Raw genomic sequence first — 24,843 nt, 5'->3', positions numbered from 1 at the left:
ATGGAGGGGACTGGAATCTGAATGTGAAGCATCGCCACCAGCAGAAGGATGCACCAGTGAGACTATGAAACCCCTACAAAACACAGAGGCAAACACCTGCTGTGGTCTCTGGCACCAACGTGGGCAGCTTCCTTTCTCCTTCATCACCCGCAGCAGAGAACGTGCAGAACACCAGCACGTCAGGACATACACTTACACTGCTAATGGGAGACATCCTCCACCAAAAAGACACTTACATACAGGCACTGACACAGTACTTTGCTCGTTTGTTAATTACGAAGTGCCCTGCTTTGAGTTTATTCTGTGTTGCTAAGCACACTGAGACCTGCTTCATTCAAAAGCCACGCAGTGACACTAATGCAAAGCGATGACTTTTCAGAAGTAAGGGAAGTTTCCTGACAAAGGGCTTAACACCACTCTGCTCCATAGCTCTTGGCTTTATTATGATGTTCTTTAAAAGATGACACTGCAGTTCAAGTCTGGTATCACTCTACAGAACAATGAATAGCGTTCACTGAAATTGCCATTCCTGTGAACTTCACATGAAACACATCAGGAAAATTAAAGATACAGCATTCCATACTGACCAGGTTTCTGCTGGCCTGAAAAATGAAGGGCTCTACAATTGGAGATCTCTGCGAACCGTTACAATCAAACTCTAATAACGTGCATCATCATGTCTCTTGATTTCTGTTTAAGTCATTGATGGCTCAATCCTGCCTTGAGAGCATGACTGGAATTTAAGTTGCCAAAGTAGGTGAGAACTGAAATACCTTGGTTGGTTGAGAGCTATTTGCAAAGACCACTGTATCTTTAAATGTATCCTGAATTAAACAAGAAACGTTTTACCTACACTTGTTAAATTATTGCACAGATCGTTACACTCATAAATACATGATGAACCCACGGAATGTTACATGTCTGGCTGGGAAAACAAAAGCAGCATTGTCCTTCAGGTCTCAGCCACCAGGAAGAGCAGGCCCAGCACTTCTCAGAACACAGTGATTATCAGGAGGCACCAAAACACAAGTGAAACATTTTAAAGTACTCCCTAACTCCTAGGATTAGCCTTCCCTACTGCCTGGGAACGCTCCCATTGGCAAGCAGCACTCAGTGTGAACATCTTCGTGTTGCTCTGATTTCAGGCTACCTGCAGGAATCCAACCGCTCTGTGTTTTCCAAAGCTAAAGCTGTACAAAGGAATAAAACAGCTTCAAACTTCAGGAAACTGCTACCCACCATTGCAATGTTTGGTTGTTCCAGTAGCAATCTCACCCACTGCACTCATTCCTGGCAATTTGCTTGCATGACTTAGAACTGTTAATAACTGGCGTGGGATTGAAAGGAAAGCGAAGTTCACCTACTGAAAAGGCTCATGACCAGGAGGAGAAAAAAAGAAAAGAAAAAGAGGAATCGAGGGAAGGAGGGGAGATGTTAATAAACATTCCCTCTACGCCCAATAACTTCAAACAGCACAAGCTTCTGAACCATACGCTCTTAAACAAAAAGTCCAATAAAACTGGAGCTGTGCAATAGAAAGTGCCCTCATTTCATCCTCTCCTTTGGAAGACGTGATGAAACGTTCAGATTCAGACAAGTCACTAAAAAACACCAATCTGTCCATCAAACCGAAGCCAATCACTACGTGAGATTCGTGGTTGCTGTTCCACTTTCCGCCATGACGTTGGTTTTTAGTTTCTTCCAGTAACACCTTTCTGGGTGCTGTATCATAGAAGACACTGCTCCGTTGTTGTCTCCTGAACCGGAAGAAAAATTAATGCCCCAAAGCCTTAGCCTCTGGCTATTTACTTTAATGTAGAAGATAAAGTCTCAAAAATCCAGAAGTAAAACCAGAAAAGCAAACAAGAGGCTCATACCAATCACAGCTGCAAGTGAGATATAAATAAACCGGTTTTCTCCAAGGCAAAGCACACAGCTGAGAATGTATGCAAACACGTCACACCGCCACCGACTGAATGGACTGAAATAAAGCTTGTCCCACCACCAGCTATTTCAGGAGCTTTACAAAAAGAAACCGTACTAAATTTGCCCGGAGGAGGCTGACTCAGCTTCGCATCGCTCCAGGCAGATGCCAGCAGCCGGGCAATGCAACCCAGCGGATGCATTTTCCTGCTGCACGATGTCACAAGGACTGACCGCCAGCCGGGGACCCGGCAGGGCTCCTTTGCATGCACTGCAGCGTGCAGCCCTCGAGGGCATGCATCACAGCTACGTACTGCAGCACACAGCTGACAAGTAGGCAACGGAGGTGTATGCATGAAGAGACAGAGTTCCATTTGACATGCAACTAAGCGATAACGAAGGCGTATTTGGAACAGGGGAACAAGTAGAAGTAGTAGAACAAAATCCTACAGGCAAGGCTGTAACCATCCGCCAATGGCACCAGCAGCAGGGCTGTAAACAGGGATCTCTCCTGCTTGGACCATTCCCCAATGGGAAGCAGGCACGGCTCAGTATGGACACGGGTGCTGAGCAGCACCACACGCTGCATGAGCTTCAGAGCATTGCCTCAGCAGAAGCGAAGGGGGAAAAAGAAAGAAGAAATCCAGCTGCTGCAGGACAGGGCTAGAGAAGGCTAGGAAAATATTTTGTCCATTATCGGAAAGGTCATGCTAAGAAAAATACAGAATCAGGCCACAAATACCTGTATGGTATTTGCAAAGATTGTAAGCCTTTCATGTCAGCCACATTTGGGAGCGATCTGTAGGCCCCTTCCTCTCTCCCCTTTCTTTTTTAGCTGTTGAATATAATTTCTTGGCTTCCTGCTATTACTACAATCTGGAAAAACTCTGTGACGAGTTTTTTTCCTCCTTGATAAGGAAAAAAAAATAACATCATTTGAGGTAACTTCAGCAACTTGGGTCAGTCAATTGCTCAGATAAACTGATTTTAAAAAGTGAAAGGCTTTTTGGGTAGGGATTAAGATCCACAGGGTCCACAGTAAAGAACTCCATGCTGCTTCCAAAGCAAACTACGTAAAGATGTCATTAATTAAAGTTTGATTATTTTCAGGCCTTGTACATTTATGAACCACCCCCAAAAATACAAACACCTCGACTGTTAAAAGATCACAGATCCTCTGTCTACGTTATGGTTTGTGTCATGAGAAGCACTTTTTGGGGCCAAATTGAGACGGAACTGAATCTTCTATCCCATTCCTTAATGCTGACAAGGAGTTCCTGAAGCTTCCAAAATTGTGTTCCTGTAACAAGATCCAGGAAGAAAATGTGGAGAAGTACATGACACAGAGAGATACAGTTTGACGTATTAAAGATGAATGTGGAAAACATCTGCTTCATCTAAGTTTTACTATTAAACATAGACATCTACTCGTCTCAAAAGACGCTCACTGCCAGACTCTCTCCTCAATGTACTCATATTTTCCATGCATTTTCTCTTACTGGAATCTTTCCTTTTTTTTTTTTTTTCCTAACTCATTTCACTGCTGAGTTGCCAACCAGATGTCCACAAGGCCATAAGCAGCAGGAAGATTTCATTTTTTATCAGTATAGATAACATAGATAGGTAGAAGGAAAAAAAAAAGACAAAGAAGAACAGACCCTACAAAATACTCCAACTGGGAGAAAGGTGTAAGCAAGGAAGGAGGACACACAGCACTGCATCACATCTGTGTAGCAGAGCTGCTCTTCTTGCTCGATGGGTTAAGAATTTACAGTGCACACGGAGCCATTCTGAATATCCCTTGATAGCTCAGGCTGCCAAACTGAAGAGTGGGAACAAATAATTATCTAACTCTCGACTCCTTATTAATTCTAAGGGGAGAAAGTAACTTGGAAAGTCTAAAAATCTCACAAAGATTAAAAACAAAGCTCCAATAAAAAGTATCTTAAAGACCGGTTTGAATTGCCAGACCCAGTATTGTCACAGCAATCCGTAAGGCATTTCAGCTGGATCTACTCAACTGCAGCTTGCTCGTTTAAAGGCTGCCTTTTCAAGATACAGCCTGTTCTTTATTTGTGTTAAACATCTCTGGTCATCTCAAATTATATGAAGGCTGGGTGAATACCTATGAGCTTTACACATGCAAGACTGTGGCATTACAATGTGCTTGCGCTGATTTTTTTTTCTTTTTCTTTCGAAGATTGCTCTTAAAGTCAGTGTACCCAGCTCCAATAGTGCAAGGAGAACGTACATTTCTCACTATCCATAAAAATGAGAGAACCATCTTCACGTCATGAAAGATTCAGACACTACTTTTTTTTTTTTTTCTTCCTAAATTGGGACAGAAGGAAAACAAATGGAAAAAGCACAAATAGTAACACATCAGTAAGGTCAACCAAGATGCATGTAAAACCTTCTCCTCTCAGTCAGCCAGCATAGTCTCCCTTTCCTAGCTGCACAAAACAGGGCTAACAGTTCTACCAGTCATCCCACTTATCATCAGCTGAAGATGCCTTTTTTGTTGCCTTAGGAGGTTTTTTGGTCTTGCTCTCCCCTCCTGTGTTTTCCCAGTTGGTCTCCCAGTTTTCCCAACTGTCGCTGTTACTGTTCTTGTTGTTGGAGACTGTTCCCGAGCCCCACACGTCCCAGCTATCGGAGCTCTTCTTCTCTGTGGAATTGTCCACATAGGTCCAGCTCTCACTGCTTGGAGATTTATGAGCTTTCGGTGGGTCTGAGTTGCCAAAGGTCTCCCAGAAGCTTTGATCTACAGCATTGTTCTGGTAGCCCTCCCCTCCACTGTTCTGGTAGCTGTCTCCCTCGGTTGGTCTGTTACTGGCAAGGCGAGGAGAAAGAAGAAGGGAGAAATAAATTAGTGATCACAAACACGACCATAAACAGAAATGACCACAAGGAAAACGATAACGTTACTGCCCTTTGCTGAAACAAAAATGAAAGATGAAGGCCAAAGAATTAGATGCATTTCTCAGACCAGCACTAGTTACTCTTCTAATTCAAATATTTTGGTAACAGTCTAAAATACAAAGGCACTGGTGTATTTGACATACACTTAAAATCAAGGTGCAGTGCACGGCTTTGCTCTCCAACTGCAAACAGCTTTACGGGCCCCTGAACTACATTAGAGAAGGACTACTTGCAATTTTTCCCAAAAGACAGAATTAAAAAAAAAATAGCTGGTACTACTACATTGGAGAGAACATACAGGAGACAAAACAATGAGTTTAAAGAGACAGAAAATAATAACAAAAGAAATACCTTCCAGAATGATCATCTGGTTTCCCAGAAAAGAAAGTGGTGACATCTCGCCATCCCTTGCTTCCAACTCCCTGAACCTAGGCAGAAAGAACACACTTCTCATCGGGACTGAGCCAGCACCAAAGCCAACAGCAAGAGTCACAACGCATTCCCCCACTTGTTCAGAAGCAGATAACATATGTCATGAAAAATTTCACTCCACTTGTTAATATTAACACTTTTGATGGGCAATTTCTAGTCGATGTAAAATAAACACGTTTCACAATACCACACTGCTGGATGATTTGAAAAGTACATAAAGTTCAGCATTTACACCCACTTTTGCCAGTAACAGCTTCTGAACTCTCTTTCAGAATTTCTTGACAAAACTGTTGGAATTACCTCTTACTCGAAATTAAGCTTAATGGCAGTACTACTCTTTGGATGTTCCATGTGATTAGTACTGATATCTCTCATACTTTACAAACTTCTTTCACTCATTCTCACTAGCATTATTCCAGTGCTCATGTGAACAGGCCAGAAGTTGAGTTCTAGAGCAAGCATGACTAAAAAACCCATTTCAGGGTTATTATTTTGGACTGGCATTGGATTAGAATCACAAATTCTGAAGCCTATGGAAGTCACTATCCTAAGTCACAGATATGGAGGAGGAATCCCAGAATTTAGATTCAAAATTGCCAGGCTTTAAGCAGCACAGGTAACACAAAACTCATTTTATTCAAACATTCCCAGCTTCAGGCACTGAGCTGTTATACAGTATGATTCACAGTGCTTAAAAGACAAACAGACCCTCCTAAGTGACACTGTAAAATTACCAAAATACATATCAGATTCTGCAAGACTTCTGCACCTAGCAGGCGTAGAGAGCACTTACCACATTACCAAGCAATGATTGCAAAGGAAGACAAAGAAAAAGGTATGCAACATTAGTAAGCTGAACCACACAAACATAATACAAGCTGTCTCTGTATTCTCCAGCAGAGGTTTTCTTTGTGTGTTTAGGACACCAGCTGTCTCACAGCTCTACACTGTGCCCTCAGTGAAACCATGAGAAGGACTGCATCAAAGCTGGAGAGCTCTTTTAATACCCCCAGCAAGTACTGCACGTTGCAAATGACATTCCTATTCACCACTCAAGTAGAGACTAAAGATGCTTTGCAGTCACTCAAAATGCTGCATAAGAATACAGAGACTGGCTTACTGCTTGGCTTCCCCAAAGGGAAGCAGGCCTCTCCATACCTTGCTGGCCAACTGCGATACCCCCACGGAGACCTCCTCAAAAATTTTCCCCTCCTTCACCTAATGAATCAAAGTATTGGTCATTAGTCATCCAACAGAGCACTGCTGAAGCCTTAAGACAAGTTTTCTTGTGGTTTCAGCCAGTAACGAGAAGTTAACAAGAACAAAAACCCAAAGTGAATCATAGTAACCCTAAGTCAAGGCTAACGAGATTAAGATAATAATAATCCATTTGGATAATAGTAAATCCATTGATCTCCAGTGGAACAAACCTCAGTTCTTTGAAATGTGTTGAAATGTTCTATGGACATACACAGAACCTGAGGAGAGCAGCATTACACTAATGCTGAGCACTGAAAACAAAGACGCCCCCCAAAAATTTGCAAGCTTGATATTTTATAAATACATTTTACTACATTAAAGGATCTGGTTTGGAGAGGCTAAAATTGAATTAGAACCAATTTATTTTCAATCTTATATATAATATTTATGCGTATACTAAAAAGGCTTTGACCTCTGGCCAAACAGAATATAAGTAGCATCTTTCACCAATTAAACAACAGCTTCTGCCAATCAGGTGACTTCCTATAATCACGTATGTGTCAGGCAGCAATCACTGAATACATACTTCAGATAGTAACACCTTTTTTTCTTTCTTTTTTTTTTTTTTTTAAACATAGAATCTAACATTCGTCATTAAATCATCCCATGAAAGTCAGCTCAGGAAAATGAGCCCTAAAAATAACACTCCCAGTCACTATGAAAGAAACTGCGGGTAATTTCGGGGAGGACAAAACCAATTAACATTTCAAATCACAGAAGAATCCCAGTAAAGAACGTTGAATTAATAAAGGGAATGCAAGAGAATGCCTGCTGTTATTAAACCATACTTTTCAAACTGGAAGTTAACCCACACCCCAAAGCGGTGGCATCGCCTCTCTTAGGAAAGCAACACCAGTCTGCTTCAGCAAAATCCCTACGATGGGGGAAAAGGAACGGAGGGAAGTACATCACCACACCGTCACGAAAGACTTCATCAAAATTTTGGAGCTGATCCAAAATTCCAGAAGCACAGAACAAACGCATGCCAAGTGGGGAAGATGTAGAAGCACCAGTTTTGTTTTTTTAAACACAGCAAACAGGAAGGCAACATTCGACGTGAGGTGAAACCAGGGGGGCCCTGTCTGCGCCAGGGGGGCTGCAACTTGATGATCCCTGAGGTCCCTTCCACTCCAAGCCACTCTATGACCCTAAAACAGGCAGTGTCAGCTCTCACTAAGCATTCAGGAGGCCTGCCTGCCTTGCTTTTTTGTATGGCCGCTTCCTACGTTCACCCAGGTGTGCTTTCCACATAAGCACTGTTCAAAATGCCATTAGCTCTATGTTTGTGGTCAATAACAACTGTAAGAAGAAGAAAAATCTTCTACACACTATGTTTCCCAGAAACAGCCCAACTAGAACAGCTCATCAGAGTGTTACTTCAGACCGTATTTTGCTGATGAATGCATGCAAAACTTGGTACGAGCCACCAGAAGTTTCTGCACAAATACCAAGAAAAGGTTGCAAGATTTTTTTTTTTTAATTTCTATTTGATAACCTGTCCCCATTCACCCTACATGTATATATATACACATACACACACTTTGCTTCAAACTTGACTGTCTCCCATGAGGCAGCAGATGAACAACAGTGGCTTAAAGATGCTTGGCTGAATTTCAAAACTGCTGACATGCAGAGGGGGGGGGGAAAGACTATCAACACTCAAAGTTACTAGTATTTACAAAAATGATTTCTCTATTGAGGGTGTATTTTTCTCTTAGCCCACCTTCCATTACTGAAACGATGAAATCTATACAAGAATATCTAATGGTAAAGACTTGAACAGACTCTCATGGACACAGAGAACTGTAGCAGGGAGAAATGCATTCATTAAGCATTCTTTGGTGACTTATTAGCTCTGAGTTATTTGATGCTTCCCCTTCACTGCTGTGCTCGTAAAAGAAGAAAAAAATAAAACCCAACAGAAGGATACACTGACAACTTGGGAAGTTGTGGCAGGAGGATACAATCGCTCCCTGAGTCGTTGTGATCGTATTCTGTAAGGAATTTACTAGTTCCAAAGTTACCTTTTCCTGTGCGGGTTTGAGAACATTTTCACTTAATGTCTGACCTAACTCTGAAGCCTATTTAAAAGCAAAACAAAAACAACGTCAGTTATATTTTCCTTGAAAGAAAAAAACAAAAGCAAACACAACGACAACAAAAAGAAAACAGCCAACATTTTCGGCAGACCAGTTTCTCAGCGGTATCTCCAAGAACACACAAAGCCTTAAGCTTTGATTGGTACAAGCAGAACGAGCTGAAAGCACACACAGTACAGTGCTGCAGAAAACCAAGAGCAGAGGTGCGTGGCAGCAAAACCTGAGCTCGCAGCAGGAGCAGAAGCAATGGATCAACCAGCAATAGCCTATGGACGGGCCCCCTCCCTGGTAAGCCCACAGCTGAGAATTTGGAAGAATTGACTTCATTCACTCTTTTTTTGTCCTGTTCTCCCCCCAGTGACATACTTGTAGAATTAGAGCTTTTCAGACTATTTTTCTCCAGTTCCTCTGCCTTGCAGCGCTGCTGGTGCCATCCGTTAATTACAAGGCAATGGTTTCTAAGCCATACACAAGGGGCAATGCTGTGACAGAAGACTTCTAGGATCCCTTTTAAGGCTGCAGGTAGGCAGGGAGAGGAAACAAAGTACTTCAGAACTTCTCTTACAGCCCGGAACAAGCTGCACACGGACCTTGTACTTTAGGGCATCTTACAAAACCGTGAGCCCGCAGCGTAAGTCACACATGACAGCAAGGTTTGCAAATGCTTCACATTGTCTACGTTGGAAGTGAGGCCAAGAAAGTGTCCCAGAAAAACAACAGAGGGGACTGAGCAGGATTCTTCAAATATGATAGATCCCTCTGAGACCCGAGCCTGTCTAACTGAGCAGATGTTACCTAACGCAAGGTAGAATGGTTAAGCTGTGCCAAGTGAAGCTATTGCTAGCATCAGGATGAATTCTGGTATAAACCCCGTTCCTCAATCACACAATTTCATAAATGCTGAAAGATGAGATTTGGGTATGTTTCCTTCCAAATGGCTATCATTGCTACTGTTGAATTTCGGATAGGACCATTACTAACACTGCATCACGATGCATTTATTAGAGGGCTTGCCCTGAAACAACACCCCAGGGTAGTTCCATGAATACTGCATTCCTGGATCAGACATGCAAAAGGAAATCCTGAAATTTGTGTTTATGAGGAGCATGGAAAGAAGCACAGAATGTTTTCTGGGCGTAGGGAGCCTGGATATCTCTATCCATTTTCATCTATTTTAAGTAGGTTTGAAGGAACATTACCATACGAAACACACAACATTATTCTGAACAGATTTGACTTAAGGCAAAAAAAAAAAAAAAAAAAAAGACAGCTCAAGAGCAAATGCACATATTCAGCACGAACAGTGACAAGGAGTCCATGCACAAGAACGTATGCGAGGGTGTTACCGGCTCTGGCTGCTGCTTGTAGCCCCAAAACTTTACCCAGACAGCAAAAGAGAAAGAGCAAGGAAGGTAGAAGAAGCAGCTTTTAGCAAAAATCTGGAAGCACTCTTTCAGGCAAGTTACGTAGCACCAACCTCCTCCAACCTCACATCTACTGACAAGAGTAACAGTGAATGCGTTTGGTCACCGGACACCAAACACACTTTTAATAAATCCAACAATAAGATGTTAGGCCTGTTCTACAGAGGAATAGAACACGTTTCAGGAAGCAAATGTAAGCTTCAATTACACGGCTTGGGCCGTAGGGCACCACTCTGCTGAGGTCCTTGTCAGTAGATGCAATGAGCTTGTACACTCTGCTTTTTATTTACATGTGTTAATAACCCTAAAGGAAGGAAGAGTTTTCTGAACGGGAAACTGCTGGTTGAATTGAAAAAGGAAGACCTGTAGAACACTGCATTTTTTTTTTAGGTAAACCAAACAGCAAATATTTTAAAGCTTCCAGGTATGAAGTTTGGGTGCTCTCACAAGGCATTTTTGCTCACTGTGAAAAATCACACACAAGTTTGGCTTGCTCTGTGGAGCACTGACATCCCACTGCAAGCATCTCCTGCTCAGTGACCCACGCCTGCAGTTTCACACTTGTATGGCACGAGAGCATCCCAGCCACATCAGACAGCACGCCGGGCTAGCGCTGTGCATACAAGGAGCCACAGCTCCAAGTCAAATACCTATACAAAGCATTAACACATGCAAGCTGGCTCTCACTCAGAATATTGGCACTTTTAAGAATCCTCTCCTTTTACAGGTTGAATTTAAATTTCTTCTGTGCAAACAGATCTTGCTTATGCCACTGTTCTGCATAACTCAGGACTAACTGTTTCTGTTTTAAGCTTAGTTTGAAAGAGGAAATATTTCTGGAATGTCTATTGTTTTAAGTGCACCCAATCGAATGAGCTTAATAACAATACTGAGCAGTTCACATTTCCAATATCTTAACAGGATTTATGAATGGAGTGCTTTACATTAGATCACTTACAAAAGAAAACTACTTTAAGATAGACATTTAAGCTTCACACAAATAAAATACGAGTGTTTTCTGTCCACAGACAAATGGAAGGATCGTGTTCTACTGCCTACTGAATACACCTGACAGTTACATACACAGCAGACTATCATCATCTGTTTTCTGCTCAATTGGATCACAGCAACTGACTGCAATTCTCATGGAAACAAGAGCTAGAACCTAAGAATTACTGTGCACCATGAGGGTAAACACACAAGCCTGAATCAGTTCGTACAGACAAATGCATGACAACAACTGGCTTTTAAATGTCAGTAAGATCAAGCTAAATCTATGATCACCTTTTGACTTGCTTGAGATCCAAATCTGGTAGCCTGTGAAAAGAAGTTCAAATTTAAAAATCAAAAGGTTTCACTCCTAGCAAACATACACATCTGAAACGCTGAGAGATCCTTTCCAAAACAAATGGAAAACTTGCAATTAAATTTACAAGAAATGACCACTCAGAAACACGAGAAATACTTACAGCAGATACAAACATTCAGTGCCAATATTTTATACACTGTAGGCAAAGAGATGCAACAAACAGAATTCAGTCTCTCTTGGTAATGCTTTTAAAGACAGACCCCTATCAGAAGTCTACTGGAACCACTGTCAGTTTACAAGAATTACACTGAAATATATTATATTTACTTACACCCTCTTTAGCAGCCGAGGCAATCTTGCTTGCTCCTGTTGTAAAACTGCTCCATCCCTTTAAAAGAAAGCAAGAATGCACCAAGTCATGTGAACGCCAATAGCAGACAATAACCAAGTGTTCATTATTATTCTAATGATTTTTTTTTTTAAATAAATCCCATCAAAGTACAGATGTTTTGTTTAAAGAATGGATGTTTAGGTAACGCATTGCATTTTAGGTTTCTTCACTAGGATGAATACACATGCAAACAGTATCAGTATCATAGCTGCTTTAAAATTACACTGTAATATGCATCCGTGGTCAGAAGAGGGCATTTTAGCTGTGTGTTTCAATGACATCATGTATTCCAGTAACAGCTGACAGTCACTTGGACTACACAGTGCCACCTCTTTTTTGCTGCCTAAGCACATCTGCAATGTAATACAGATGTGGTTCCTAATTTTAACTCTCTCGCCCACAGTCTACAACATAATTAGAAATACAACTTCTGAGCACATTAACACAGGAAGCTTTCTATATCCAAATCATATGACAGTGCTCTACAGAAGACCATTGACCACTAACCCTAGGAGAAAACCTTACTACATTTCTAAGTGCCTCTAAATGCCAAATTCCCTCCTGCCCTGCCACTTTTGCAGCATACGACAGCTCCTGACTTTACCCCACATTTGCTTCCAACAACTTTCACTATCTCTGCTTTACTCGTGGCAACTGTACAGCCACATGCTGCTATCTCTTCATGCCATGTCTGAAGTATTTCAAATGTTTTCATCCCTGTTCATGGCTTCCAGCAGCATACAGGCAAACATTTCAGTTGTTTTCCACCGAACATGCTTAATAGAGATCATCTATTTAAAGCATTCCCACCCCAGCCACCATCACCCCACCAAGCCAATTATTTTTTCCTAGTGCTCCAAGAGCTGTTGAGTATTAGTTCCTCACTCACTGCTATATCCTCATTTCCTTATCTAAGAACAGATCTCAGATACGACGCTTAACTTTTCAAGTCCTCCAGTATTTTCCCTACATTGGGAACTGAACTACTGCTCTACATCTCCCTGTATCTACGTGCAGTCTTCAGTTTCTCTTCTCTACTTGCACTCCAATAACAGAGTTTGAAACAGAAGAAAATACTACTGCAGATCAAGGAAGTCTTCAAGTATCTTCTTACAGAGTACAGTGAAGACATGGCATTATTCAGGAAGTCATCCTCTTTTTTTGGAGGGGTTACTGTATTTCCAAACCCTACGTAGCGATTCTCTTGGCCACTACAATAGGAAAAAATAGGATCTGTATTAGCATGCTTTAACTCAAGACATTAAACAAAAATATAAAAGTATGAAAGAATGATCATTTTGCAGACTTTAAAACACGCCTGCAAGAAAAAGGCTGGTAGTGCTGACATCTGCACGAGTGCTGAATTATCAAAGTGCCTGGCACCCATAATACAATACCACCCACTAGACAGAAACATAACACCAAGAAGGATCCACTGGTGAATCCTTGCTAATTAAGGCATCTCTTACACAAGATAGTGTCATCTTAATGATTCTCCAACAGATCACTCATACCAGAAACTTAAGTAAATCTTAATGAAGCAATGTAAGAAAATGGGAGGAAAAAAGGAGAAGAGCAGTGTAAGTGGAAGTATTTATAGAGCTAAAACTAAAACACTTAAGGATATTATATACACTAAGAAGTTTCTAGTTTGGAGCCTACCACTGTAATATTTGGATTTAACTCTTAATTAGTATGGCCTGGTGAGTCAGCATCACAATTGCACAGCTGTAGCATAAGATCCCAAGTGCCAGGCACAAGTAAAAAGTTAATAAATATTGCATTACCCTTGATAGGAGCTGACATCATCATTTAACCAGTCTTCAAAAGCCTTGTCAGAAGAGGCAGTTGTACTCTGAGGATGTCCAGCAGAACTACTTAAAATGAAAGATTCAAACAAATGAAACTACATAAAGCAAAAACCACTACTTCAGCAGCGTATCTGGTTGTATATCATCACAAACCAGGCGTGAAATTGATTATTTCTTTGGTCTAGCACGCAGGGAACTCAAATGTAACCACTAAAAGCCACTAGAGTATCAAATGAATAAAGCAACACAGACCCAGCCACAGAAAATGCTACTCAGGATACTGGTTTTGTTGGATGATGGCCAGGTACGAAGCACTTGTATGTCCAATTTACAATTGCTCTTTCAGTTAACTTGACTCCTTATTGCAAAAAATAACAAACATACAGGCAAACACGGAAAAGCAGAACTGCTTTCCAGCTTGGATGCTCTCATTAGTAATTAGCACCATAAGGAAAAGCCTGTTTCTTCTTCCATGGCACTCAGTCATGAACTGGAGCAGAACTGCAGTTAAGGTAAAGTTGTGACACACTACGCATGACTGACACGATGATGAATCTCAGGTGCACTGCAAGTCAAGGCAGGGAAAGGTCATCTTGTTCTCCCCTCCTGCTCAACTGTCTCAGATGCATTCTTTTAAGATACAGGTGGAGGGGGTAGAAGTCACAAGAACAGAAATTCTGCTTCCTCATATTCCTAAGCTTCAGCAAAAGAAACGCTTGTTCAGACAACACCATCAACAGAATAAAAGCAGCAGACACTCAAGCATCAGGTTTTGAACCTGCTGTTGCTATACCAACTATAAATAACAACAATGCATACCGATGGGTGGAAGAGAGAGATGTTTTAGGCTGAGGTGGTGTCCAGTTCCTGGCAGGAGAAGTTTCAAGGGACCACTCCTTGCCCTCAGCTACTGTAGCAACCTAAAAGGAGTAGGAAAACAATCAGAATCCCAGCTACAGTTTTTCATAGGAGATACGCAGTGGTCCTGTAAAGCAAGGACAAGTTGGCTTTCCACCTGAACACACACAATGGAACTTACCTGATCTCTAAAAAGAGCTGCAGCTTTGCTGTTGTACTTCTCTTGCATTGACCAGCAGGGATCGTAGTCATCCTGAGACTCCAAGAACTCTCGAAATTTGCTGTTACCTCCGGCCTTCATTTTCTCCAGCTCAATATCTTTCCATTTGTCCATAGTTACAGAACGTACAAAACTGAAAATCATTTAAAAATAAATAAATAATTAATCACGGCTTGTTTTAACTTCCTGATATATCAGCAGGGACAAAAAAAAAAAAAAGGTTATTGCAATCTCAAAGGTTGGGGGTACAGAAAAGTCAGTAAACACTCTCAAAGCGTAGAAAGAAAGAGTGCCTTAAGAAGGTGGGCAAATCCTCACTGAAAGAAGCAAATATAAACTACTGGCACTTAAAAGACACCGTCAAGAGAAGGAAAGGGAAAGAAAAACCAGCTTTCTCCAACAAGCCAGGAAACCTAACACACTATATAAGAGATGACTTCACTCGGAAGTTTTCCTTCCCCGTCTATTTTCAGTGTTACATGCAAGTGCCCTGCAAGGGCAGCTCCTGCCCCGCTTCATGCTTCTGCTCATAATGACCACCAGGAATGACAACTCAACTGCCTAATGCGGCCTACACTAAAACCTGCATGACCTCATCCCAGTGCTTTTATGACTGCAGTTAACATGTCAGCTCTCCCTTGGGCCATAAATTCTTACTACTGTTCATTAAACTATATTTAAAAGACAGTGCGCTATTCTTAAATACAAGGTCACAACCTCCAGTTGGAGACGCTGCTTTCTAGACCTGGGCACAACACAGCAGCACCAACGCAGCTATGCCCCAGCTAATTCCAGTGAAGGCAGAAAGAATAAAGCTCACTTTGGAGAGGAGCACAAAGCAGAAGTGCCCAAGAAATGCTGAAACTGAGATATTCTACACCCCCCCACAATCATCCTTTCTGTTCACAGCCGTAACACCCCCCAAGAAAACCCAACTGAGTGCAGCGTTTGCCTGCAGGGCTGACCTGAGGTGGACTCCCAGGCCTCGGTGCTTTCCTGAGCACTCCAGACAGATCCAGATTCCATAGGTCACACTCACCCACTGGGGGTTAAATGCACCGCACTCGAAGCAGACCTGCGAGAGAGAAAACAGTCACTGCTAGCTCGTAATCAGCTCTCAGCCTCATGGAAGATCCCAAAGCACAGCTCAAAAAGTCAGGTCATGAAACTGGGCAGGAATTAAGCTCAGCAGGGAGAGTTCTTTGTGATGGAACCCCCAACCCGAGAGCACAAGCTTCCCTTAAATATTTATTTATGCTGAATGGAAAGCATTCACTTCCCTGTTGTATTATAAAATGACCAAGTACCAAACAGCAGTAGGGAAATACAAATAACAGTTTTAATTAAGGCATACCCAAGACATCGCTTGCTTGGACTTTAGGGTTACAGCACTCAAAGCCTCTGAAAGCCTTGTGCCAAACAAACAGCCATGGGTTACAATACATATGAATAAAAGTCACTAGAACTAATGTAAATAAGAGAGACCCATATTTCTATGCTACCATTAGTTAGACATACAAGTGCTACAAATAGGTTAGCTTGTACAGACAGCAACTACATCTGGAGCAGACAGAAAGAAAATTCAGTTTGGGGAAACTACAGAAGATTACAGTTTTCTCACATTGTTCTCGTCTTGTGCTCTGACTTCCTTAAGAACTTTCCTCGTTCTTGGACTTGCCATGATTCTACAAAAGAAGAAAACAAGATCTGAGTCATGCTCAAGAGTTGGATACTGGTGTGATGTTCAGCTCCATACATGCATGGTCTCGATGAAAATAAGCTAACAAAGAAAACCACAGAAACAGCAGGGAATAAAACAGAAGTAAAAAGAAGAATCCACAGTCCTGCATTTCCATTTACTTTGTACAGAGTGGGGAATTTTAGTCATCCCACCTCATCTGTCGGAAAGCGGTAATTCAGCCACAGCTGAAAAGGCAGGGGAAGAGAAACAGAACTCCTCCTCCTATGGCCACCTCCTACCAACCCAACACCCACTGGTGCCATCCACTGCTCCTTCCAGAAGCATTTCTTCACGGTTATGTGGGACCATACACACACAGATGCACCAACCGAAGCACAGAATGACAGAGACTCTGACACTGGAGAGCACCGCACACGCTGCTAAAAGAGCACTTGATGAGAAGACACAAAAAAGATTCTCGTTTTATCAGAAGTACTGGGTTTCCTTATCAATTAAATTCTGAGAAAATAAGGCGATTATTGGAACCTTTTACACAAAACAGAACTTGAATTCCAGTACAGCCATCTCCGGCTCGCAGACCACATCACCTTACTCTATTTTTCACAGAGCATGAAATGCAGCTGCAGGGAGCAATGGCGAGCTACAGATACAATTCACATTAAGAAAGAGATGTGACTCACTCACAGTGTAGAGCCTGGAAAAAGCAAAGGACATAAAATGCTTGGGACTGGAAAACTAAATACCAAAAGCATAAAATCCTACAAGTAAGAAAACTGATGCTAAATTCGTGTGAACGAGGCAATGCGGATTTATTAGACATCTCCAACGCAGAACAGCTTCCCTGTGAATTCCAGCCACAGCAGTGCAATGGAACAGTGCAAATACAATTACACACATCACCAGCTGAGACAACATGGTTCAGAAAGAAAGAAACTCAACATTTTATCTGTGCGGTATAAAAGCAGAGGTCATCTGTGGCAGAACCCATGGCCTTTACCCAACGCATTTGTTCCTGTGTTCGTGTTTTGACAAGCACTTAATTCTGTGTAATTTATGGCACGGTGTATGAACCAGGCATCTTTTACAGACCAAGGCAATGTCCACAGCACTCAAGTGGTCACAGACTGCACAAGTTTCAAATCTTTGCCTCCAAGCTGACAGAGGAATCACCTGCCTTCGGGTCTGCCTCCGCTGCCTTTCTGGATAAAATCCTTTACCAAAAGACCTTTGGCCAACCGTGGATTGCACATCTGTCCATTCCAGAGACACCAGCTTGCCTCATCAAAACCCTGTGTCTCTGGTGCAAAGATACAGCTCCATCCACAAGACAAGCTCAGTACAGCCTCCCACCTTTCAAAAGTCAGGCTCCAAGCTTTGTAAGAATAGGCGATGCCTTCAGAGCTGCCTAACCTACTTCCAGTTATAGTTCACCACAAACGGCAAGGGATCTTGTTATCGCAGTTTACTTGAGCCACAGCAGCTGGCTGGGCACATCGCCCCTCTGCAGCGTATTGCCAAGGACTGTGCTACATACCTGAAATAAATATTATTGTCATGTAACACAGTAAACAAAGCATACAGCTTAGGAATAAGTTTCCACCGATGAGTACAGACAGCTTGGACTAAGGGTGGAAACACGCAGCTCCAGGCAGCTCAGCCTCACACACTTATTTCTCAGTCAATAACTGGACATGCATCACCTCAGTTTCTACGCTAGGAATCTCCAGCGTGCCACAGGCAGTTGCTACACATAAGTTGATGCGAGCCGTACCAGGACTTTGCTCCTCGGATGGAGCAGCAAACGCACAGAGCTGACCTGCAGAGAGCTCTGCCACTCGCTGCGTGGAGACGGAGCGTGTGACACTGCACAACGCGTGGGATCGCTGAGGTTGGACAAGAGCTCTAAGATCCCCAAGCCCAACCCAGCACCACGCCCAGCACCACGTCCCTCAGTGCCACATCTCCACATCGGATACCTCCAGGGACGGTGACCTCCCCCCGCCCCCCCGGGCAGCCTGTGCCCCTGCATCACCGTTGTTTCTGACCCAAGCTGACCGTGCCCTGGCCCGACGTGAGGCCACCGGGAGCACAGGCCGACCGCCGCCTGGCTCCAGCCTCCTGGGCACAGACCTCAGAGGCCGCGCCGGCGGATAAACGACCGGAATGAGAAGCGGCCAGCCAAGGAGCAGCTGCCAGCCTGCTGCTACAGGAGACCGGCGGGCACCTCACCGAGCACTGAGCGGGGGACGCGGGGCGGGCAGCTCCTCCACGAAGAGCCGTGAACCGCGCCGTCCGGATCCAAGGCGAGTCCGGGAGCGCCGCTTCAGAACATGGCCAGCTTCCAGTCAGCGCACGGCTCCTTCCCTCTGGGAAAGAAAAGCAGAGACAGCTATAACAGAAAGGCAAAACGGCGCCGCGGGCAAAAGCCCAACATCCCCAGCAGGGCCCGGAGCGGAGGGAGAGAAGCCCCGGCCGCACGCACCGGCACAACACGAACACGGACGCGGCCGCCGCTCCGGTCCCGCCCGGCGCCGCACGGCGCAGCCGCTGCCCACGCCACGGACGGCGACGTTGCAGCGGCGCGAGGAATTGTGGGCGCCGGGTTAACCCACAGCGTGCCGGGCGGGGCGGGGCGGGCGGCCCTGAGACGTGGCGGGATGAGCGGCGGGGCCGGCTCTGGCCTCTGGGCTCCGGTCACAGGCGGGCGTGGGGCTGTGGGTATCTGGAAAATGCGGGGCTTAGCGCTTTGGTTGTGGGCACTGAGACAAAAAACATCGTCAGACGCGGGGTGGGAGTCGTCATGTGGGAAAGCTTGGTGGAAAAATGGCAAAGAAATGTTGGAAGAAGTATTGGAAAGCTTTTTTTTTTTTTTTTTTAATATATATTACGTGGAGGTTGAATCTGTTTTGAATAAAAAATGCTCATCAAAACCACTGCTAGTCAAGACTCGTTCTTTCAGGAAGCCTGCTTTGGGTCAAGGAGGTATTTTAAAATATTGCATCGTTCTCAATAAGGGGAAACGCGCTTGTGTTGATCAACCAGACTCAAGCCCGGCCCGGCATGCAGGCTCTCCTGCAGGCTCTGTTTGGTGCCATCTTAGACCCCAAAGAGCAGTGATGGCCTCAAGCTGCAACAGGGGACATTCAGCTAGGAACAATTTCTTCTCCAAAGAGCAGTGATGCAGTGGCACAGGCTGCCCAGGGGGTGGTGGGTCACCGTCCCTGGAAGTGTTCAAGCACCGTGGACGTGTGGCACTGAGGGACATGGGCAGTGGGCACGGTGGGGTGGGCTGGACTTGGGGATCTTTCCAACCTCAATGATTCCATGGTTCTGTGTGGCACTGGGGGGCGGTTTCCATTCGTTGCCATCCGGCAACGCTCTGAAGGTGATGAGAAATCAAAGGATATGAATAGGAGAAAGGTGGAAGCTCTTTGTGATGGTTGCAGACAAGTGCCTGGAGAGCGCACCGATAATAATCACTAATTTATTTTTAATCAACAGCCGTAGACAGGCCGGAGCGAAGCTTTAACATTTACATATGAATCCCACGGAGACAATACGCTGCTGGTTTTCAGTACAACTCCTATCTGGCCCCCCTGCTTAATAAGTAGGCTGTTATCTTACCATCGGTGCATGAGAGATTAACAACAGCCATTTTCATTAACATTAATGGTGGCTACACACATAAGCCCCCTGCATCAGCAAGAAGATAATGGGCCCATAAATGTGTGTGCATTCAAAGGGGAGAGAGAGAGGGGTACAAAACATAAAGAAAATTCTACTTTGATAATTTGCTCTTCCAGTTGAGGACAAAGTGGTCTCTTCTGATAAGCACCGTTATTTTCAGGTAAACATGAACCAATGGACAATGAGGTTCCCATCATGCGCACACTGTATTAAAACATCTAATGAGAATATTAATCTCAGTTTTTCTGTAGAATAGATAGAACCCAGTGATAGTGGGCTTACATCCCACATGCGGTACTTGTGCTCGCAGCCTCAGGGGAGCAGTGTCGGGCAATGTTTTTCATCCATTGTGTTGCTGGGCTGAGCTCCCGATGTCTGCTCTGTGCTTGCTTCATGTCCCAAACATGCACTTTTGCACTCTGTCTGGGCAGGAAACCTTGCTGCAGCAGCTTCATCTTCCCAGGCCCAAAACTTCTGCTACCAACCAACAGAAGCAGTGCTGCTGTGTTCACACTGCAAGTTGCCCTAAGCCAGCAGTCATCGTGAAGCTGTTGGTGTACGCTGAGAAGGAAGGTGCAGAGGCTGCAGGACAGGACTGGTTTTCAGCAGGAATGAAGGGAAGCCACAGGCATCTGCCTTCCTTAGCAAGCACATAAGTGCACGCCATTCCCTGACAAGTCCAGTTTGCTCTGCTCCCGGAATTTGGGCTGGGTGCATAGCTCTCTTCCCATCTCTGCAATGTGTGGCAAATATCTATTATAAGATAATAGATAATGCCATACTAATAACATTTACAAAGGCATCCTTCACTGTATTCCCTACTCACCACTTTCTCGAGTTATGAATTGGTTCTATCATGAAATAACAAATACTTTTTGCACAATTGCCATTGTTGTAATTGTTATGCCCAGAGTCACCCACAGACGAAATGCCACAAGGAACAAATAATAGGATAACATAACAAAACATAAGGCAGGGACAGTCTCTTCCATGCTGAGATCTTTCAGATAGAATTAATTTTACTTGGCTACAGTACAGATAATATTTGTAGCATCTCTAGGTTGACTTGTTCAGTGACACCCTTGTGTCACAGGTGCTCGGTACTGGCAGCACTTGGCGGGGTTAGGAAACCGTACGCTCCTGTCTCCTTCTAGCTCTTCTTGTGTCCTATCATTTGAGAAATGCAACTGTTGCATGGCAGCCTCAGACAATCACTTGGTGTCAATACCCATGGACTTTGGCAGCTGCATTCAATTACTTCTTGGTCACACTGCCTCATGAAATTGCAGCTGGAAATGTGGCTGCAATCATGCCAGGAACTCGGGTTGCAGGGCTGTGATGTCAGCTGCCATAGCTCTCTTCTCCTGCAGGAATTAACCCTTCGGGCACTCCCTCCTCTCTGCTCCAGGCCATTCCTTTGGGAATGTGGGTGTGCAATCCCAAGGAGGAAAAATGCACCTCAGTGTGACACCAGTCATGTTTCCTTTGTGCAAGCACTTGCTGCGAACAAGGTATGTGCACCAGGTGTGCTTTGCCCACACCCTCACCTCTCTGTGTGCTCTGAGTCCTCCTCCCACCTCTGCCATCCTCCACTTCCTCATCAAACAGTGATGGGAATGTGCTGTGTGGCTCAGCAAGGTGATGGTAGGGAATTACAGATGCAGAATGAGGTGCTGAAATGCCATATAAGCTGATTAGAAGCCGTCCCCTCCCAGCATCAAAGGCTTCACGGGGATCAGAAAGAAAACAACAGAATTCACACACCAGTTCTGATAAAACTTACAGATTACCCTTGGCTGCTGGGAAGCTATTTCAAAGCATGAAAGTCATTGGGATTGTTTCCTTTCTAATGAGAACGATTTTTAAAACACTGTGCTTTGTGCAATGTATTCTCCCCAACTCTTCAGCCTTCTTCTCCTTCAGTAGTGTTGGCTGCAGCTGGCCTCGGTCCCAGAGCAGCTCCCTAGATATTACCCCAGGTAATGGGAGCTTTAAGAAATGACAAATTTAAAATTAGAAGGTCAAAAGTCCTTGCCCTTTATTACATAATCTCTCTCTCTTTCTAGCTGGTTCAATAATCCTTTCCTATGTAAAAAGTCTTCAGCATGACACCCTGCAACATCACAAAGCCCAGTTTCTGGAGCGGTGGCACATCTGGTCACCATGGGTGAGGTGCTGTCACAGCATCCAACAAATTCCCCATGATTTGCCCTCATCCATTTGTGCTGAACATCCACGGTGTCCTGGAGCAGCTCCCCTGGTTCTTACATAAGGGCTCCCGACCTATCGTGCTGAACGTGCCCCTTGTGAGATTGTGCTGTGCACAATGGAAAGGAACCATCAGTCAGAGGAATGGTAGTAAGCTTTACTTCCAGTGCGTGACAGAAGAAGAGGATGTGATGTACCACCTTGGAAAGGCAGCCCTGAGGGAGGGGAGAGCAGCGTGGGGACGGGCACGTGCTGCCTTTGGATGTGGCACTGTGGCTGGGGGCCTCTGGAACAGCATTTGTACCTGAGGATGATTCCCTTTGGCTTTCAAGCAGCCCTGTGCAGTGGCCCATGGCACACCGCTGGTGGCACAGTGCACATTGGTGGCTTGGCAGCCTCTGGACTGCCTCATCCAATGGTGCCTCGTTAATCCACCTGCTAATTCAATACACCTAATGGAGATCCATTTTTTTTAACTTAGGTCCAAATTCACCTAAGTTAATGTTTATTCAGACTGAAATAAGGGATTTGCCAGAAGTCTGCAGGAGGCTTTTTAATTGGCTTGCAATGAGTGACCCAAAGCCCAGCCCTGCTGCTGGGGTGCTCAGGCTGCTTGCACCTCCTCTGGTGTCCATATCCAGAAGATGCTGAAGAGCATGGCACTGGAGCAAGCATCCAAACTTTGGCATGGGAACAGCTGCACTAAAGCCAGTGAGGCCACTTGGATACTTAAAGGCAGATACCTCTGAGTGAGGGTATTCCAAGAAATCATATAAATGAAGATTACATGAGCAGGCTCTAGGAGGTTTAAGTCTCTTTTTGTGATGCATGTCACATGTTTAACCTTCTAAATAGGCTAAAAAGGTCAGTGTGTTCTCCTTCAGATGCATGCGGGGCTCAGCCAACACATAGCTGCCTTTGGCTTATCAAGAAAAAAGTGCAGGGGGATAAAATCCTGTTGGTGTCAAGCATTATTTCAGCAGCAATACCTTTGGCTGTTTCTCACAGCGTCCCCTTTGTACTACAGCTATGCTGGAAAATAGCTGTGCTTATGGGAGGCTTTTAGAAGCAGGAGATGGAACAGAAGACGCAGGAAACTCTACGCAGTGGCCCAAAGAGCCGGTACTAACCTGCACAGCTGCATCCCTGCCTGCTCCCGCTGCTCCAGCAGCTCGCACAGCCCGTAGCACCCCAACCTGACCCCATCCTGTGCCTGGCAGCCTTCAGCTCCCCTTCTCCCTCTGATGTCAGCTTGCCTGAGCCCGCAGAGCAGAGTGAGCCCTTGCTGTGCAGTTTGTAAGGAGTGTTTCATCTATGTTCATTCAAAAAATAAACTGGTCTTTGTTCTTATTGCCTCCGCCATCCAAAATGCACCTTTCTGGGAATACAATTAATGCCAAAGCTTCTTCCGTCCACAGTTTTCTGGGTGAAGTAAATTGGTTTCTTCACTGGGTGTATTCCTTTCACACATAATAAAGTGTCTCTTATTGTATCTGACTGCATTAATTGCTGCCCTGGTTCTGCTCGGTGCACAGGTCAGATAATCAATACGCTTTACCATTTAAAAACAGTAGGATTCGAGATCATTTCAGAGTCTGTCTCCCAACCTTAGGCATTCACAGTTTGCTTGTTTGTTTGTTCTTTTTCTCCCTGTGTCTGATTTGAATAAAAATAACTTTGTTAATATCAGGTTTCAAACATGCGCAGCACTTTAGGACTAACCCTGCTTCATTCTGTTATAATCAAGCAATGCTTTCCTCGAATAAAATGATAGAGCCTCTGTCATTTCAGCTGCCGTCTCCATCTCCACTACTGCAAGAAGCAACTTGGCATGAGTATTTAGAGGGCAGTGGGGCAGATTACCCACAGTACCAAAGTCACACTACTTTGGAGGCAGGAATGGAGCCCTGACTTGCTTGAGAGCAAAGCAAGCTATATCATGCAGCCATGCAGATTGGAAAGAGATGACACTGCCATCAGACGTGCCTCTCCCAGAGCTTCTCATCCCACTCTGGTGGAGCTTCGCCGTAAGTACGTCCCCATCCCGGTGTGTGTGTGTGTGTGTGTCACCTGCTGCTTGGGCTGAGCAGAAGCAAGGAGAGGTGACAGAAACACTCTGCTCCCACTCCTCTGGGCAAGAAGCAACGTGGAGGGCTCAGTGGTGTAAAAGAGGTGGCCGTGTGCTCCCGGATTTGCTCTGCCATTTGCAATTGAAGCAGGCAGACCTGCTCTGCTGCAGATGCAGCAGGTGGGTGGTTCTTAGATGGTGCCCTTGTGGAAGCTCTCCACAGAAGGAGATGCTCCCCTACGTACTTCTGAGACCACTGAGGTGTGATGTGGCCCATGCACAGACCTGAGCACTTTAAGACACTCACAAATGTGCGTTTTAATGAATTCCGTGTCTTATCCCCCTGCGTTTGTCTTCATGCGCACTTTAGCTGACAAAGTTTATGGAAACAACTATTGTGTTCTAGGTTAATCCTGGGCATAAAGACTTCAGGGTGAGTAAGCCAGCATCTGCGTGGGGAGGAAGGTGAGGGGCACAAGTGGCAAGGGGAGAGCAGGTCCCGATTCCTGTTGCCTGAGCTGCTCTATAG

General features: G+C 44.4%; 1 protein-coding gene across 3 annotated transcripts; it reads right to left on the bottom strand.

The window, feature by feature from the left end:
- On the bottom strand, positions 420 to 18,954 carry ARFGAP1 (ADP ribosylation factor GTPase activating protein 1). Of its 3 annotated transcripts, none has more exons than XM_021416371.1 (14): positions 18,834 to 18,954; positions 18,581 to 18,717; positions 16,271 to 16,334; positions 15,615 to 15,724; positions 14,611 to 14,782; positions 14,391 to 14,491; positions 13,548 to 13,637; positions 12,875 to 12,971; positions 11,701 to 11,757; positions 11,345 to 11,377; positions 8,562 to 8,618; positions 6,436 to 6,495; positions 5,197 to 5,273; positions 420 to 4,755 (listed from the first exon to the last, which is right to left on the bottom strand). In XM_021416371.1, the coding sequence occupies exons 3-14, from the start codon at positions 16,328 to 16,330 to the stop codon at positions 4,401 to 4,403; spliced, it is 1,269 nt and encodes a 422-aa protein (XP_021272046.1). In that variant the 5' UTR covers positions 16,331 to 16,334; positions 18,581 to 18,717; positions 18,834 to 18,954; the 3' UTR covers positions 420 to 4,400. The 3 variants fall into 3 exon arrangements, with proteins under 3 accessions (XP_021272046.1, XP_021272047.1, XP_021272049.1); XM_021416372.1 differs by having other exon boundaries at positions 13,548 to 13,634; XM_021416374.1 differs by lacking the exon at positions 8,562 to 8,618.

Source organism: Numida meleagris, chromosome 19, assembly GCF_002078875.1.
Source record: "Numida meleagris isolate 19003 breed g44 Domestic line chromosome 19, NumMel1.0, whole genome shotgun sequence".
NCBI classification, from domain to species: domain Eukaryota; kingdom Metazoa; phylum Chordata; class Aves; order Galliformes; family Numididae; genus Numida; species Numida meleagris.
The sequence above is the reverse complement of the archived record's forward strand: the minus strand, read 5'-3'. Positions and strand labels throughout refer to the sequence as shown.